The sequence below is a fragment of the Pimephales promelas genome, chromosome 24, assembly GCF_988280905.1.
Source record: "Pimephales promelas chromosome 24, fPimPro1.hap1.1, whole genome shotgun sequence".
NCBI classification, from domain to species: domain Eukaryota; kingdom Metazoa; phylum Chordata; class Actinopteri; order Cypriniformes; family Leuciscidae; genus Pimephales; species Pimephales promelas.
In genome coordinates this window covers 11,221,082-11,234,383 of record NC_142792.1, presented here as the reverse complement: position 1 = coordinate 11,234,383, position 13,302 = coordinate 11,221,082, and the positions used below count along the sequence as shown (strand labels likewise).

The 13,302-nt window shown below is 35.7% G+C and overlaps 2 protein-coding genes across 3 annotated transcripts in view; one reads left to right on the top strand and one right to left on the bottom strand.

The window, feature by feature from the left end:
- The window catches only part of guca1aa (guanylate cyclase activator 1Aa), a 4,874-nt gene extending 436 nt beyond the window's left edge, over window positions 1-4,438 (top strand). The window contains exons 2-4 of the mRNA XM_039668233.2: window positions 2,654-2,803; window positions 3,082-3,175; window positions 3,264-4,438. Of these exons, the coding sequence (XP_039524167.1) occupies window positions 2,654-2,803; window positions 3,082-3,175; window positions 3,264-3,391 (372 nt within the window). The 3' untranslated portion in view covers window positions 3,392-4,438. The remainder of the gene's footprint in view (window positions 1-2,653; window positions 2,804-3,081; window positions 3,176-3,263) is intronic.
- Window positions 1-13,302, bottom strand: part of orc5 (origin recognition complex, subunit 5) — a 14,200-nt gene extending 898 nt beyond the window's left edge. The window contains exons 1-17 of one of the 2 annotated variants that reach the window (XM_039668227.2): window positions 13,152-13,302; window positions 12,676-12,792; window positions 11,873-11,965; window positions 11,445-11,630; window positions 11,197-11,271; window positions 10,874-10,985; window positions 10,090-10,220; window positions 9,837-9,885; window positions 9,409-9,499; window positions 9,248-9,300; window positions 7,133-7,245; window positions 6,944-6,991; window positions 6,730-6,840; window positions 6,025-6,137; window positions 4,962-5,726; window positions 4,708-4,866; window positions 1,644-1,765 (exon numbers count right to left, since the gene is read on the bottom strand). In XM_039668227.2, coding sequence (XP_039524161.2) covers window positions 5,681-5,726; window positions 6,025-6,137; window positions 6,730-6,840; window positions 6,944-6,991; window positions 7,133-7,245; window positions 9,248-9,300; window positions 9,409-9,499; window positions 9,837-9,885; window positions 10,090-10,220; window positions 10,874-10,985; window positions 11,197-11,271; window positions 11,445-11,630; window positions 11,873-11,965; window positions 12,676-12,789 — 1,335 coding nt within the window. In that variant the 5' untranslated portion in view covers window positions 12,790-12,792; window positions 13,152-13,302 and the 3' untranslated portion in view covers window positions 1,644-1,765; window positions 4,708-4,866; window positions 4,962-5,680. Of the gene's footprint in view, window positions 1-34; window positions 1,766-4,707; window positions 4,867-4,961; window positions 5,727-6,024; window positions 6,138-6,729; window positions 6,841-6,943; window positions 6,992-7,132; window positions 7,246-9,247; window positions 9,301-9,408; window positions 9,500-9,836; window positions 9,886-10,089; window positions 10,221-10,873; window positions 10,986-11,196; window positions 11,272-11,444; window positions 11,631-11,872; window positions 11,966-12,675; window positions 12,823-13,151 lie in introns of those variants that run through there. The other variant, XM_039668229.2, reaches the window with a different exon arrangement.

The window sequence follows — 13,302 nt, the reverse complement described above, 5'->3', positions numbered from 1 at the left end:
ATATATATATATATATATATATCACACTACCATTCAACAGATTTTTTCAGCGAGATGCATAACATTTATAAAAAAAAATTACAGTAAAGACATTTGCATTGTTACACTGTTCTATTTCAAATAATTGCTGTTGAACTTTCTATTCAAAGAATCCAGAAAAAAAAAATATATCACGGTTTCCACACAAATATTAAGCAGCATAACTGTTTTCAACATTGATAATAATGCAAAATGTTTCTTGAACACCAAATCAGCATATTATGATTTTTTGAAGGGTCATGTGACACTGAAGACTGGAGTAATGATGCAAATGATGATGAAATTCAGCTTTTCCATCAAGAATAAACTACATTTAAAAACTTTTTAAATATTTATTATAATATATTTCACAATATTAGTTCATTATATTTTTATTACCACATAAATGCATCCTTGGAGAGTATAAGAGACTTTACAAAAACATATAAACCTTTTGAATGGTAGTGTGTGTATATATATAATCAAGCACTGTACAGAAAGTCGACACACGTGAGTTTGCTATTTGTTGAGTCAGATCAGAGCAAAGCTCGGAACATATACTGTGTTGTCTGGATCAATATTTATGGTTCTATATTTGGCACCTCATGTCATGCCATATTAATACAATGATTAATGAGCTTATCTATGAGATTAACATTTGGATTTGAGATTGTATTATAGAATTCGATCCCAATCACGTGCCATATAACAACTAGTTTTCTCCAGGTCAAAACTTGTTTTCATAGTTGGGTGCCAATGGCATTTTTGGCACTAAAACTGTTTTAAGCCTCATGATAGTATTGCTTTTCATATCTTGATATGAGCATGTTATACAATATACAGCTTAATTATAGTATTATAGATCAAGCTAAATCTCTGCCCTTCACTGTACGATTGTGCCTCCCTCGTCGCTCGGAGAGAAATCAATAATAGATCAACCAAAAGACAAATAAAAATGAATGGTAATGACAAAATACCAAAGTAAAACTTTAATTTTATCTTTATTCTCTATCATAAGCTGTTAGTGTATGCAATTATTCGTTCGATATATGGTCATTTTAATTAACTTCTAACTTCATAATTAAGTGGCACAAATTGCAGATAATCGAGTGCCTGTGTATTGAGTGTATTATAGTTTCCTAATATTTATTTTATAATAGAAATATACAACAGAAATGATATCTAGGAAATTAAATAAATTTGGTATTACTTTAAAATAAAGTCTCATTTGTTATCACTTGTATTAAATAACTAACATGCACTAACAGCAATACATTTGTAACTGCATTTATTCATCTTTGTTAATGTTAGTTATTGTTCATGTTAGTTCACAGTGAATTAACTAATGTTAACAAATACAATTTATGTATTAATAAATTTTGAAGTAGAGTTAATTCTTAGCTCATGTTATCTAAAGAAGTTAACTAATGAAACCTTACTGAAAAAAATGTTTATAGACTACAAATGCCAGTTAAAGCATGTCTATTCAACAATCAGAATAAAATATCCACATATCTCCACATTAACATACCTCAAGTCCTACATTGCCCATGACCTTCTCTCTAACACTGCCCTAGACAGTTGTGCCACAATGAGAGGTGACATTTTGAGGAAAGTGTGTTGACCTGAGGATTACATCTGCGACAAGTGGCTGTGTCCGTCTCTCAGACGCAGACCTTGGAATAGGCAGTAATCCTCCAGAGGGCACCCTCATCATCCTAATCGTGATCCTCATCACCTCCATCATCTAAATATGTGCAAGCACACGAGAAGAGAACAAAGGGTATCCAGCTGATTTAGGATTCATTAAAGATTAATGTGGGAACACATGCATATTTTAACTTACTTCATAAAACAGATAGGTCCAGATGTGAATGCTGATTGGTGGATAGATCTCAAAAGTCTTCCCAGCCCCCGGTTTCACAGACAAGGCTTATAGTCTCGGACTGAAATAATTATCTGGCATATCTAAAAATATGTCAATCCCATTGTTTTGTCTCAAGATGCTCAACAGTAATGTTTTCTTTTCTAAGACATGTTTATAAAAGCTACTTAAAAGCCCAACTACAGCCTAATCCTGGCTTAATCTAAGCCCTGTCTGTGAAACCAGGCCTACTTCAACATGGCCACATAGCTATTTAACATAATCCTTCAATAAAGCCATGAAGCAAACCAACCAGTCAGACATTATATACAGTATATTTAAAAAGTATTACGCCATTCACAACGTAGCATGCACTCAAAAATATTTAGCCCAATATTTAAGATGTATTTGAATTAGATTAGTTTTCAAATAAATGCATGTAATGCAATTGTCAGGCATACGTATAAAAAATTAAGATTTCTGCAATCAAAAAAATCTATCAATCAAACTATTTCAATAAATTAAATATTCAAATTCAATTAATTTCAAAAAACAATTATTCAAATTCTAAAAAAAAGTTAGTTATTAGTACAGAAATCTGACCTGTATCATATTAGCAAATTAAGTTTATTAATATGCCACAAATGGATGGAATTATAAATTACATTATATTTGCTATTCAAGTACAATCTTATATTTAGCCAGGCCTATTTTTTTTTTTCTTAAGTGCGGTATGGTCTCGATGTTCTTAAATACTTTGATCTTTTGCAGGATGGTTATATAGACTTCATTGAGTATGTGGCTGCTCTCAGTCTTGTAATGAGAGGAAAGATGGAGCACAAACTGCGCTGGTATTTCAGACTTTATGATGTTGACGGCAATGGCTGCATAGACAGACACGAGCTCCTGAATATCATAAAGGTAGGAACGATAGTATTGAAACTGCACTAGACGGCTATGAAAATTAGGGCTGGGCAACGAATAATCGCGATTAATCGTATCCAAAGTAAGTTTGTGTTTACATAATATACGTGTGTAGTGTGTATAATTATTTTGTATATAAAAATACACACACATATATTATGTAAACACAGACTTTTATTTTGGATGCGATTAATCACGATTAATCGTTGCCCAGCCCTAATGAAAATAGAAATAAATGAAAGTACTCTTCATAAAAACGGTTTCTTTTACGTTAGGCCATACGCGCCATCAATGGAAACGAGTCGCAGGAAGTGAGCGCTGAGGACTTCACAAACAGTGTGTTTGATCGGATCGACGTCAATGGAGATGGTGAGTGCAATGAACTCTCACACTGAAATGATACGCTTCCAATATTAAGAGAGAAAGGCATGATTGTGAACTTTTACCCATTCATCAGGGGAGCTTTCACTGGAGGAGTTTGTAGCAGGGGCACGCAGTGATGAAGACTTTATGGAGGTGATGATGAAAAGTTTAGACCTCTCACACATTGTGGCCATGATCCATAACCGGAGACACAGCGTGTAACTAAGAGACTGTCCACGTTAATATATGTCATGTACAGTCTCCTGATCAGAAATCAAGAGCAACCACTTATCAAACTTCACCTCCACTGTCTAATTCTGAAAAACACAAACATTTCAAAACAAAGACTGAGTTAAAGGGCCAAGAGATTAAGTAGGTGTGGGACGTCCTACATATAATATACTGACTGTTTCCCAAAAAACAGCCTTCTTGCTAGAAAGTGGCTTCATGGGAAAAGAATCAGTATGAAGTGGATGTCCATTTAGAGGGCTTTATTTTCTTATTACTTTATTAGCACACAAAAAAGAAGAGTCTATTAATGTATATAAATAATAAGTGGTAGTTGACAAACACATTCATTCAAAAGTTTGTTGTCGGTAAGATTTCACGGGCCTGACGTCTTTGAAAGAAGTCTTTTGTGCTCACTAAGGACACATTTATTTATTGTGGAAACTGAATTGTTTTCCCAATAGTTTTGAAAAAGTTCAAAATGTCTTCGTCTTCAAATTTGATCAACTTGGAATTTGATTCCAAAAATCTTACTGATCCCAATCTCTTGAACAAAAGTGTATGTCAACTTTAATGTTATTTATTTATTTATTTTTTATGAATGTTCATGGGAAGGTGTATATTTTTGGTATTGTAAAGGGTCACCATTTTTAATAATTTGATATGTTTGCCATTTTTACAGTATTTTAGAGCATTTTAAAATGTGATTTAGTGTCTAAGTTAATAAAAGGTCGAGAATAAATGACCTCATGTTATCTGAATATTAAAGAAAGCATTGATTTAAAATAGATCTAGATGAAGTATTACGCAGCGTGTCAAACTCTGTCATGTCAGGAATGTTTACTTTTTTAAAAGATATGTGTATACGTATATGTAAGGCTTACATATTTTAGTTTCTGCAGTGTATAAGAATGGACATGGCTTCTTCTGCATTGGTATAGACATTATGAAGGTGCCTTCTGTTGTAGGACTAGGACCTACCATAAGCTTGTTAATGTACTGCTTGTGCTTCCATTTGTACATTAAATAAATAATAACTGACACATGAGGTGTAAGTTCATGCATAAATTAGATAACTGCTGACACAAAAAAGTCCCTCGTCTTAAGCCCCCGTCTTCTCTCCAGACTACGTCAGCTTGTGAAAACACATGAGTCACATTTTGAGCCTTTTTAACCGTGGACCCTCAGTTTCTATGACAACCGCAATCTATTACCAGAGACCTGCGAGTCAGACGCAGCATCAGCTACCTCTCAAAAGCTGAATTAACAGACCACCATACTAAAAGCCTAGTTTTCAATCAATCACTTACACTTCCACAGCACCCACGGTTCCTTTCTCCCAGATCCTCACTTTGGTCGTCATTCTGGGTTGTTTGTCTACATCAGAGAGGGTGATTGGTATTCATGCCAGCTTTGCCATCTTGTTGCAAAAGGATAAGGAGGTCAGTCCTCTGAGCTGAGCTACCCTTCTACAAAGGATCCAAATAACACGGGACATATTTGTAATATAGATACATCGATCACTTAAACGTGGTTGAAGGGCTGTGTGCAACTGTGGTAGTACCGTGAATCCAGGGAGAGATGTTATGCCAGTCTCCATGATGTAAAAACATCGCATGAACATCTACAGATGGGAAGCCTGATACATATAAATGAATTATTATTTGGTATAATCAATTAGTAGTAGAGCCTGTATCTGCCATTAGAGCACATAAAAGAAAACGCACACATTATGTACCAAACCACCTTAATATTACCAGTAATATTTTAAAAAAATTAAATAACATTTCCAATGATTAAATTGATCAAATGTGACAATACAGACATTTATAATGTTATAAAAGAACTCTTCTTAAAATAAATTTTTTAACTGCAGAAATTACACATGAATGACATTTTAATACATTTTAAATGATAACATTTCAAAATATTATTGACTGTACTGTTTTTGATTAAATAAATAAAATAAATTTGATTAAAAGAAAAAAACTTACCGACTCAAAATTTGAACGATAGTGTATGAAAAAGTAAAATGGACCCATTATTATAACAAAATATACAGTTTTTATTAGAACAATTTTAACTTGAGCCACATAATAACAAACCAAACCCATCAAATTTCCTTTAGAGGGACGAGTCTCTTCTTTAAACTGAGTATTTTCTGGTTGGACTAATGAATGGAGGAAGTTCCCGCAACATCATTTATTCATCCTGCAGTCCATTCAAGTAATCCCAAGTGATTTTGCCTGATCAGATGCCTGCTTCATATCCACTGCAGCTGCCTCACAGGAAGTCATACAGATACCTCACCACATCGAAGCTTACAGTTCTAGGGGGGAGAAAATGCAAATAGTCAAAAAGCTAACACAAAAACAAACTATTAGATGTGCAGCTAAAGATTAGTAAACCAGATCAAAGACCCCATTTACACCCGCAATTAACATCTATTTAAGGAAATAAGATGGCCAGAAGAACCGAATACAAGCGCAGTTTTGTGAAGGGTCAACATGGAGTAACACATTGACATAGTCAGTGATGCAGTCACAAAATATGACATCCTCCATTCGAAATCTGATCACAGAGAGATGTTACAATCCAAGGTCAAAAGGTCTATCCATCTCACACACCTGGAGATTGCAAGAATGAAGTCCAGAGAAACGGCACATTTGTATTTGGGTGAGTCCAGCTGGTCATCATGCCCCACCTGAGAGAGAAGCTGCAGAGTAACTAGAGACGAAATCTGTAAAACAGAAGAAAAAAAAAAATGACTGTATTACTATAAAGTATCATGACTTCATATATTATATTTGTTTATTTAACAAAATGTCATAATGTTTGAATGAAGTTCAAGCTCAGGTTATTCTGCTTTCTGGGCCGCCAAACCCCTTGAAGATCAATTTGTGTCCATTAAGAAAATGATTAAAATGCAAATGTTGTCATCGCATGAGGCACACAGGTAGTTAAGCTTGAAAATCAGCACAATATCTAACCTATGAAAGATTTTACAACAAAATAAATAAATAAAGAAAATTGTCAAGATTTGGACTGGAAATCACAATTTTAAAATGGATAATCCTGATATTTTTTATGATCGTAGGAGCCCTACATAGGCTGTTCATCTATCAAAGCAAACTAACATAGTTTTCAGAAAGTAAAGAAAAATGAAACACTGCCTCCCAGTGTCCAACATGATTACAAAACTTGCTTTTGCTGTAACTTTGCATATAACTGCCTTATTTTCTTGCCTGAGCTAACTGACATGAATGGCATAGCTTGTTATTATCTGAAACACAATTATTTGCCAAACCTTATGATTTGCTCAATGAAATTACCTGTGAGAAGACACTGGCTGTAGGTGCAACTCTGCTATCAACCACACTGTAGAATATGGCCAACAGTCTGTCAAGAGGAAAAGGCTTCGGTCCCAACAGATGGTTACTAGTCTGTAGCAAAAAGACAAAATCAGAGAGAAAAAAAGACAGATGACATTAATAAACCTGCAGAAAGAGTAGTCATGAACAATAAACAACAGGAGAAACACCTCACCTTCTCATGTTTCTTCAAGAAATTAGTCTTTCTTATCTTCCCGTGACTCTAAAGGAAGGAGAAAAAAGCTTTTCTTTAGTGATCAGATGATTCATGAATGTGCCATCATGATTCAGTAAGATCTCTTTTCGACCGAAAGGTCATGTTTTGGTAATAAAGAGGGGATCAGATCAGACAGCTGTAATAAACCTTGAGGAAGAAGCGTCGATCTGTGCGGGCAGGGTTAAAGGATGCCAGGTACGCAGCAATCAGCAGAAACTTGGAGTAATACGGCAGCTCTATGTGAGCGTGTGCTGATAAACCTACAGGAGGAGAAAGAGACTTCTCATTGGCTGATGTCAGCACAGGGAATTGATTTCCTTTGGTCAAAAGGATACAGATGAATAAATCAAGAGCAGTCGAAAATTGAATGACTAAGCAACTTCCATTTGATATTAACAAAAATCGTTTACATATTAAGAAATGAGTACTTAGTATACATTTACCAACTGAACGTAATGTTTTTGGACACTTAATTTCATTTAGAATTGAATAAAAATATATTAAAGGCATAATATGCGATTTAAGCCACTGGAGGTCGTTTATTCAAAACAAAGGCGTAGCAATGTATTAAAGATTTATTAACTCTACTGTAGTATGAAGCAGGGTGGGGCTGAAAGCCGTTGGAGCGGAACGAGGCCACTGGAGAGTTTGCTAATGAGAGACAAGCACTACACGCGACTCAAGAGTAGTGGAAGCTTTTATTATGCCACAGACGACCACCACTTCTTCCAGTAATGCGTCTGTGGGGTGGCACAGCGCTGTTTTATCATAAGTTAGAATGCTACTCTGTGCGTTCGCTACATTGAAACACTTGTTGCGCACTGAAGTGAGCTAGATCGATATTAGAGATGGTAAAACATGGTACTCGCGGTAAATCAAGGTGATTCAAACATTAACCCTAACTATGTTGCGTTATATAACAATGATTAGTTTTCTGTCAATGAATGCATCCAAACTGTTGCTCACCTGTCTAGTAAAACACACAATACATTAAAGCATCTTGGGTGTTTCCATGGTTTCTGCATAATAAGACCAGAAATCGAGGGTAACGCGGGTATGATGTCATTGATAGGAGACGCATGGACACAGTCACAGTCAATGTTGCTCTGGATTTAAACATTTGAGATAATGTAAGTACACAAGTCAACAAAATATATAACATTGTTCTAGTGGTTTATTGGATATTTTAATCCCAAAATCTTACATATTGTGCCTTTAATTATTAAAAATTGAGAGTAGGACTTGAGTACATCTTTATATGTAATTTCATTATTACTTCATAATTGTTTTTGAAATATGGTTACTGCCAAATGTACAGATTAAAATATACTTCGTCATTTCTATGGAAACTTAACTTTAAATAACTTTTAATAAAGAATTACTAAGTACTTTACTTTACATGTGCTTTAGTGTGTTTTAATCAACAGATTAAAATAGATGTACTTATTTAACCGTAAAAAGGGCAAGACCATAAAGTAACATCAGAAAATTAATTTATTGCTATTTTCCATCTTATTAGCAACACCACTAGATGGCCTGTGAATGCATCTTCTTAGGACACAAATTATACAATGTCATGATTTTTTTTTTAAAACGACTATAATTTTTGATTTGTATCCCGTCAGATACGTTGCCTCTTTTGGGGGTATAAATTCAGTGAAAAAAATAACGCTTGTTTAGCAATGCGTGATGCAAAATTTTACCCACATTTTTAAAAACGTTATTCTCTCTTAACTCAACTTTCTTTGTAAATTATGTTAAACAATAAGTATAATACCTATTGCAGTATGAATTATAAATGATTTATCCATGAACATTTTTTTATTCATGTCATATTAAATCAAAATAACTCCCCCTCCCTCTTGCAGCTCATTTCTTCTCTTGTCTGATGATGTGTTTACAGGCATGAGGGAAGAACAACGTCACTCGCATGAGATCCACCAATAGCAAACCACAACCATCCAATCAATTACCAAAATATTTTTTCCTTGCTCGAGAAGACATTTTTCACTCGGATAATCTTCACAATAGGAAGGAAAAGACTATTATGCAATTTCATAAACCCACCACTACCAAAATTGTGAAATGACTCATCAGGGCAGCCCATCAGCTAATGTGTGCTGTCAGAGGGTAGATATAAGTAGAAATATTGGCACTCTATCCTGAACCCATTTTTTTTGCAGCTCTGTGCAACGCAAGCAGATGGTCTGAGAGGGCATGACTGTCTGAACATGTAGAGTGTGTGTGTGTCTGACTGTGTACCTCTGAGCGTCGTGGCCTCCTTCTCGTCCATCTGCTGCTGCTCCCACTGCATGCTGAATGCAGTAAAGCCAAACACACAAACAGTCAGTGACTGATGACACACAGCTCAAGCACAATCTCAACTGTGGGCACTCTTTAGAAATCACACAGCACTAACAGACCTGGACACCTCTCGGAGGTAAACTGTCTGCATGGCTCTGTGCAGATGGGGCTCAATGTTTTTCCATAACTTGTGAATATCACTCTCTTTGGCTGAAGGAAACAAAAAAGATGATTTCAAACTCTGTATACTGACACAAAAAGAAGTTTAATATGTTTAAAGTGACAGGTTAACCAAAATTTTATATGAATAGTCAATCACTTCAGTTAACATTTTGGTGTGTCCATCACACAGTGGCATATGGCTTCAGAGGACGGATGGGCGACTTTATTGGTGCCTTTTTGTCATTTATGAAGTTTAACAGGCCCAGTCCCCATGCACTTTATAAGCAGCTTTTTAGAAAACTTTTTGTTCAATAGTGAAGGAAAAATATGTGTTTACATGGAAAAAAAAAAATATATATATTTCAGCTGAATTTAAATATTTTACCTTCTCCTTTCTCCAGGGGTTCACAAAACTTCGAAAAATTCAGGACAGCCTGTTTGAATACAAATTATATTAAGTATATTAAGCAATTTAGCACTACTTGGTTTATTCTGTCTTTGTGAAGTGTGTGAAAGATGCAAAAACATCTGGTTTTACTGGTTTATGAGCACCTGCTACATCATAAAAAACTGCTACAAAATAACTGTTACTCCTCCTTTTATAGACTCAGCCCATTTACAGACACGTATGATCTCACCAGGTGCCTGAGCTCCCTTAGATCCCTGCAAACTGAGAAGAAGACCCCCAGCAGGATGTTTATGTAGGAAGCGTAGAGTTCAGGGGTGTAGGATGGGTGATGATCCCGAGACAGAATCTGCACAAGCTCCGCTGAGGGACCAGAAAAACAGGTTTTTAGAAACGTTCTATCCATCCATCCAAATATGAAGCATGTCATCAACCCTGTTTGATAGGGATGCACCAAAATTATTCGGCCGAGAATAGCAAAAAAAGCACTTTCGGTGTTCGTCAGTAATAAATTTGACCCAATGACGTTTTTGACGCGATCAAATAGCAACCATCGTGTGTGAGAGGCGCACACGCTTTATAAATGCACTAAACATGTCACAGCGTGGAAGCATTTCAAAGTGTCCGAGAATGACGTAAAAATGCCCATTTGCAGACACTGTTGTGCTGAAATGTCTATGAACCCTAAAACGCAAGCAAGCCTCAGTTGAACTTGATAATGTAATAATATCAAGAATTTTAATTTCGCTTCATCCCTATTGTTTGCACATCGTCTCAGGTGAAAGCCTCTGATTTTGTGACTGTGTGATTAAAACCTAAAAAAGCCAAACACATGCACTTGCAATTTTAATCTCATCACAATTGTGACGTTTGAAGCGAAATAATCATTGGGGCCATTGACAAATCTGATCTTCATTCATATTTGCAACACGCTGGTATCCTTGTGCAGTCATCATATAATAAAGAGAGCTTGTTATTACATAATCATCTGTCAACTGTTTCCTTTTCCCTCTTACCTTTACTGTAGTCTGGAAAATGAAAGAGCAAAGGTTCAAAGCAGCCAGTGTTGGGCCGAAACTTTTCCCACACAATTTCGCTGAGCAAGATAACAGTCACATTATCATTTACCTGCCACAAAGAGAAAAAGGGATGAACAGCCAGAAGTTTAGATATTCGCTATTGCACAAAGAAGTCAGAGGAAGAATTACACCTGTAATATATAAACGCAAAACACAACTCAACCTCTTTTAACACATACTGTAACCCTCTATATAAAAGGCAGAGCTTGTAACTCTATTCTTACTACTGTATAAAACAATATTACAAATTGAGTGCATACCAGCTCCTGTAGGCGCAGAAGAGCAGGAAGCAGGCTGAAATCCATATCTCTCATGCGTTCGGCTCGGTCCAGAATCTACAGGGATATTATGTAACCTTGAAGCATCATGTCATAGCTACACATCTTAAATAATAACTTCACAAACCTAAAAACATTGTTTATAGAGCATTTCATTCAAATGTTAACTCTAAACAGACATGTGCAAACATAAACAAAAGCAATATCCATGATGACAAATGGAAACTCACTATGTAGCGTGTCTGTGTAGCAGGTGTGCTGGAGCTCATCTGTTTGTACAGTCGCACAAAATCTGACAAAGACGGGCTCCGAGGGAGCAATGCTGCAGCATCTGGCCCGAAAAAGGCAGACAACACCTGGTGAAACAGCAGTCCTCCGGACACACACTCTACACAGTCCACTGAAGCATGGGGGAGCTGAACAAAAAACACACACACTCAATGTCTTTCACTAATTTCTCATTTAGTAAACACTTTTACTTACCTTGCAATACAATTAATATAGGAATAATTCTTAACCTGCATTCAAGCTGGAACCTTCAGTTAACACAAACTCAGATTTTCAATCACTACTGCATCACTTCCAAAGGCTGCAATACACTACACAACTTTAAAAATCTGAATAGACCTTTCCAAATAATCAATTTTCAGCGTCTTACCTCCAGATCTTTCATGATGGTGAGCACCACATGACTCTTTCCTGTTGCTCTGTGGCCATAGATGAAGATTGAAGGATAACTGTATTGATCCGGCTGTTAAGAGACAGACACATTAACTCTGTATGGTACACTAAAGTAAAATGATCCAAAATATGGCAAAACCACTAATATTGTGAAATATTTTTACAATTTAAAATAACATGTCATTTATTCCTGTGATGTCAAAGCTGAATTTTCCGCATCATTGCTTCCGTCTTCAGTGTCACATGATAAATAAGTGAAATTACTGAACTTAAATATACAAGTTTGATAAAAATCATCATTAAAGAAGAAAATTTCAAATGGCATTTAGAGGCTTTTGCATCTGAACTCTTCATATATATTAAGGGTTTAGATCAGAGTAGAACACAATACTGTAGATCATACTTGCATATTACAATTGTTTTTAAAGCCTTTTATTTTACATGGGTTAGAAACTGTACCAAAGCAATGCGTAATGCATAGAAAAGAGGTTTCTGACTTGCAATTTGAAAATATATATTTATGTATATAAAATTTGAACAAAAAGAAGATACAGCATGTTTTGTTTTTAAAATTAAAATTCTTTTTTTTCCAATTAACAAAATTTAATCAAAACATTTTTCCCAAAGTAAAGACAAATCTTCAATGTCAATGTTCTCAATAACAAGTCTTTCCACAATAATTCGAAATATTGGCAAAGCCAAATAGAAATGCATAATAGTCTTTGTGCTTTTACAAAAAGAGCAGCTTATATCGACCTCTTGTATAGGTATCTCACTCACCTGTCCCATGAGCGACAGCAGTGACGTCACCTGTGTCTCCCTGCAGGGCAGTCTGTCAGCCAGAGAGCGCAGTGTGTCCTCATGGTAACCAGGACACTGCAGCGTCACAGACATCCTCTGGTTATAATAAAACACCTGTATTAGAATCTTAAACATATGCAGTAGTGTTTAGTATTTTAGAGGACTGTTTGCGTGAAAAAGAAAAAGAAACATTAACGTAAAGAAGGCGCAGACCGCAGGGGTCTTTAAAGTTGATCTTAAACGCGGCCATAACGGCGAAAACACTGACAAGGACAGACTCGACGCACAGCCGATGCATATATATCAGCTGATGCATATATATATATAAATCAATAATAACCAAAACTACAATAACACATCCTGTGTGATAATATTTACACGTGTCCAAAGTAGCAAAGCGTAAAAATACGACGCTTTCCAAAAGAAACTATAGTCCAAATAAGCAAAACAAATACCTAATACTGGAGCAGATGTTTTAATGAGAAATTTCTGATTTTATTTTTCAGATTTCGAGACAGAAATCCTTTGCTGCAGGATAAACTTCACATCAGTTTCCCCGCGCGGTTCACTAGTCGACGTCAAGAGTGTGCGTCACTTCCGGAAACG